This window comes from Orycteropus afer, unplaced genomic scaffold (genome assembly GCF_000298275.1).
Source record: "Orycteropus afer afer isolate SDZICR_OR568_19922 unplaced genomic scaffold, OryAfe1.0 scaffold00031, whole genome shotgun sequence".
Taxonomy (NCBI): Eukaryota; Metazoa; Chordata; class Mammalia; order Tubulidentata; family Orycteropodidae; genus Orycteropus; species Orycteropus afer.
In genome coordinates this window covers 4,424,301-4,429,368 of record NW_006921618.1, presented here as the reverse complement: position 1 = coordinate 4,429,368, position 5,068 = coordinate 4,424,301, and the positions used below count along the sequence as shown (strand labels likewise).

The window sequence follows — 5,068 nt, the reverse complement described above, 5'->3', positions numbered from 1 at the left end:
AGGGCTGCAGCAGCCTGTCTTCCCAGCAGGAACTTCGGACCAGGGCATCACTGAGGATCAACACTATGGTCCATCGCTTGGCTTACCTTTGCTGGTACCCTGTATGAGACTCAGCAAACAGTTCATCACAGAGCAAGGTGGGACGTCCCAACCTGACCACCGAGGGGCACATTCTGAGATCCTCTGGGGCTCCCAATCTTTGAGACCAGAGGTAAAAAGCCACAGATCTTCTAAGAAAGCAACCAAGTGAGAAAATGTCCAGGCTCTGTTTATAAATGTTACCAGGCACTGGAGTCAGGACCCTCCCCACACAGTGGATCTCTAATGTTAACTGAGTCCCTAGTATGTGCCTACCCCCATGTCATACATATTCTCCCTAATGGAAACTTGACATGAAATATACCCACTGTAATCCTCACATCCACCCTCTAGTGGGGGCTGTTCTTATCCTGATCAGTGGGAAGAGGGAACCTAGAGGACTCAACGTGGCAGGTGAGTGGCAGGTGCAGGATTCAAACCCAAAGGCCATGTGTTCCTTTTCGTTTGTTTTCACTACACCATGCTTCAGGAAGGAGAGGGATGGGACAGGAGGAACAAGAGCAGGAGTCTAAATAAAAGAGATTTGCAGCTCTCAGCAGTATGGAAAGCAAATCCCTTGTCTTCATTTTACCCCCGCTGGCTCAATTATTTGCCTCAGGTAGAAGGTCAAGTTCATTTTGGGGAAAGGAAATCATCCTCAGTGTTCTTCTTTGGCAGTGGCTTCCCAAGCAGAGGGAGTGGCTTGGGTTTTTTGTGTTGTTTTGTTTTTAGCATAAACGTACTATAATCAAGGTAGAGAAAGTCCAGAAAGGAGAACATCACCTATCCCTGCCTCTCTGGCAGCCAGAGAAGATGGATTGTCGTCGCAGTCTTGCTGTATCAGTTTGTAGCTGCCATAACTGTAACAAATTACTACAAACTGTCCTTGAAACAACATAAATTTGTTCTGTCACAGTTCTGGAGGGTAGGTTCTAAACCAGGGTGTCAGCAGGGCTGTGCTCCCTCCGAAGGCTCTAGGAAAGAGTTTTTTCTTGCCTCTTCCTTCTAGTGGTTGCCAGCAATCCTTGGCTTGTCGATTCATCACTCCCATCTCCGCCTCTGTCTTCACATCGCCTTCTTCCCTGTGTCTCTCTGTGTCTTCTCCTCTTCTTATGAGGATACCAGTCATTGGATCTAAGGCTTCCCCTATCCAATAAGATCTCATATTGATCCTTAACTAATTATATCGGCAAAGACCCTATTTCCAAATAAGATCACATTCACCTCAACGGCACTGAGTTTGGTTTGGTTTGGTTTTCTGAGTTTCCAGGTGGACGTGAATTTAGGGGGATACTGTTCAACTCACTACACTTACTTCTGTGTATGATGCAACTGATTTTCTTTGGCCATCCCTTTATTGATTATGTGTAATGACGTTAATAGTTTTATAACCAACCACTTGCCAGGAGCCAGGCACCAACCCAAGCATTTTGCGTGCATCAGTTCCTTGCATCAACCCAAGAAAGTGGGCATTATTATCACCCCCAGTTTGCAGATGAGGAAACAGAATCTCATAGGGCTGCCCAGGGTCACCCAGCTAGTCAGGGGCAAGGCAGGACTTAACACCCATTCTGGCTGGCTCCACAGCCTATGTTCTTGGCTACGGAGCAGTGCAATGCAGCACAGAACTTCACAGTTTATATAATGCTTTTCACACAGCATCTCTGGTGACTCCCACTACATCTGGAGTCATATATTGTTACTCTATTCTCACAGATGTAGAAACTGAGACTCGGAGACAGTGTGCTTTCCTGTGAGTCTTATACCCAGGAAGCTTGGCAGTGTCATGGCAAACTGTGCCATTCTGTACCTGCCACCTCCCTCAGGCCTTTCTGTCACCTTCTAGAGACATTATGTGTGCATGTGGTAAAATATACATATTTAAATACATGTGTATGTGTGTATATATCTACATGTATGACACAAAATTTGCCAGTTTAACCTTTTAAATGTACAATTCAGTAGCATTAATTACATTCACAATGTTGTGCAACCATCACCACAATCTATTTCCAAAACATTTTCATCACTCTAAACAGAAACTCAATACCCTTTAAGCAAGCCTGTGTGACAGAGTAGAACTACCCTATAGGGTTTCCTAGGCTATAATCTTTATGGGAGCAGGTTGCCAGGTCTTTTATCCTACAGAACTGCTGGTGGGTTTGAACTATGGACCTTTCGGTTAGCAGCCAACCGCTTAACAGTTGCACCACCAGAGATGCTTAAAGAACTGCCTATATGGGATCAAATTGACAACAGCAACTGGAAAGATTAGACAGGAAACTTAGGGGCAGCAAGTTTATGTTAACAAGGGGAACAATTTAGGAAAGGCAGGTGAAATGGTTGCACAACTTGAAGAATGTAATCAGTGTCATTGAATTGTACACGCAGAGATTGTTGAATTGGTGTGTGTTCTGCCATGTATATTCTCAATATCAAATAATTTTAAAAAATGAAAAAAAGCTCACGCATGTCATAGCCTATCAGGACCTCATTCCTTTGTATGGCTGATTGTTGACAATCCCTGAGTTGTTGTGGAGCTGTGAAAGGGTCCCACAGAGGGGCAGGAGCAACCATAGGGTTGTCCTTGAGCCAACATAGCACCAACACGGGGAGGGGAAGGGGGAGGCCTTTGGCTCCTACAGCCAGAGCAGCACAGACATGAGTCTGGAACCTGAAGCCCCAGAACAGCAACTCCATGCATTTATCCATTATGTGTTTCTACTCCTGCCATGTGCCACATCACGGGCTCTGGGAACATCACACTCAGCAAAACAGCCTGTGGGGGAGACATACGTTACATAGGAATACCACCATAATCGAGATCACAGCCTGTTATGAGAGCTTATGGGAAAAAGAAAAAAAAAAAAGCATAATGTGTGTCATCTAGGCAGAGGGGTTAGCAAGGCCTCCCATGGAGGAGGAATATCAAGAACAAGTAAGAGTGTACCAGGAGAACCTGGCGAAGGTACTTAAAGGTTTTAAGCAACAGTGGGAGGAGATTTGTGTTTGGAAGAGGTCATTCAGGCCAAAGGCAGAAATGGATGAGGGCCAGATTAGCCACGTACCCCCATGCTCCCATAGTCCCCTGTTCCTTCTCCCAGGCTAAACAGTAACTAGTTGCCATCAAGTCAACCCTGATATCTGGCAGCCCCATGTGTGTCAAAGTATAACTGTACCTACAGAATTTTCAATGGCTGATTTGCAGAAATAGGTCACCAGACGTTTCTTCTGAGGTACCTCTGGGTGGACTTGTACCACCAACCTTCTGGTTAACAGCAGGCATATTAACACTTGCACCCCCAAAGACTCCTCTCCCATGACAGAGTTGCTGTGTGATGTTTACAGGGCTCTCCCTGCCTGGACTGAGAGCTCTTGTATCTAGATTGCTTAGTTTCCTCGGTTTTAAAATGAGGCAAATCATATACCTATTCTATTGGCTGTGGAGAGGACTGAATGATAGAGTCTAACAGATGTGCAGGCACTTAGTATGGGAGTATGTGATTACTCAGCATTACCGCCAATGATAATTATCTGTATCCTCACAGCCTGGGATAGTCCCGGAACCTAGGTAATGTATTTGGAATGAATGAATGAACAAGCCAAAAGAATGAGTGAATGAGGTGACCTATTGAACCTCTCTGGTACCAGAATTACTGCAGGGTGAGAGAAAATAAAACTTCACATAAATAGTAGTTGAAATGCTGATTTCTTAAAGCTATCCATTGAAGAGACATACATATTAATCTCCCCACTTCACAGATAAGCAAAGTAAAGCTCAAGGTGAGATGGTGATGTGCCCAAGGTCACTAGCTATGATGAATGCAGGAGTATGTGCTCCATAGGCTCTGCTAACAGCTGCCACTCATTGGCAGGGGGTGAGCCTCTTGTCTTTCCTGTAAGAGTGAGTGTTCCCCTGTCACTGCCTTCCCAGAAAGATGAGTTGGAGCATCTTCTGATGCAGTCAGGAGAGATTCCATCCCCCGTGTTCTCTGCAGGCACCTTCAGCGCCCCATGGGCTGCCCTGGCCCACAGCCGGGAGCAGTACTGCCTGGCCTGGGAGGCCAAGTACCTGATGGAGCTCGGCAATGCCCTGGAGACCATCCTCAGTGGCCTGGCCAACATGGTAGCCCAGGAGGCCTTGAAGTACACAGTGTTGTCTGGTAAGTCTCCCCACTTCCCCACAAGAGCATGCCACTGCTCCCACGCCACCTGGTTCCATACCTGTGCATGCCTGAGGCCCCAGTGAACCAGGCATTGTGATGGACCCATAGGGAAAGAGGTTCAGGCTGTGTTTTTATATGTGACAACTTCCTGTTCTTGAGGGGAGGAGACAGATAAATAACCAACAACATTATTACATAATGTATCAGTTGTTGTTGTCGTTATTGTTATGTGCTGTTGAGTCAGATCAGTTAGCTATTGCTAAATAACAAGCCACCCCAAAACTCAGTGGCTCAAAATGACAAACACTTATTATAGTGTACAAATCATGAGACTGGAATTCGCTGAACTTAGCTGGGCCTGCTCATGTGTCTTTGGGTCAGCTGGCTGTCCACTGACCTAGGTTAACTTTGTCTAAAGGGACCCAACTCCACTTTCATCCTCTCCTGGGTCAGCTTGCTAGCACATACCGACAGCAGAAGTATAAGAAAGGCAAATCCATTTCAAGCCTCACACTTACCAATATCTCATAAGCCAAAGCAAGTCACATGGCTGAGTCTAGAGTGGATGGATGGACTGGTCAGTCCATCATGGTAGGAGGGCACTCCAGAATTATAAGGCAAAGTGCGAGGACACAGGGTGGGGTGATGAATTTGAGCCATCTTTGGAGTATCACACATGACAAATGCTTTAGCAGAAGAAGTTTAGACCTTGCATCAGAAATGCAGGTGCTCATAGTCGCAGGGGACATCAAGCTCAATTGGCATAACATACTATACAAAACATTGTTCCACCTCCTACTTTGGCAAGTAGTAACTGGGATCTT

At 45.8% G+C, this 5,068-nt stretch overlaps 1 protein-coding gene across 1 annotated transcript in view; it reads left to right on the top strand.

The window, feature by feature from the left end:
• The window catches only part of TMCO4 (transmembrane and coiled-coil domains 4), a 115,410-nt gene that overhangs the window by 34,304 nt on the left and 76,038 nt on the right, over window positions 1–5,068 (top strand). Inside the window, exon 7 of the mRNA XM_042780265.1 lies at window positions 4,077–4,241. Within this exon, the coding sequence (XP_042636199.1) occupies window positions 4,077–4,241 (165 nt within the window). The remainder of the gene's footprint in view (window positions 1–4,076; window positions 4,242–5,068) is intronic.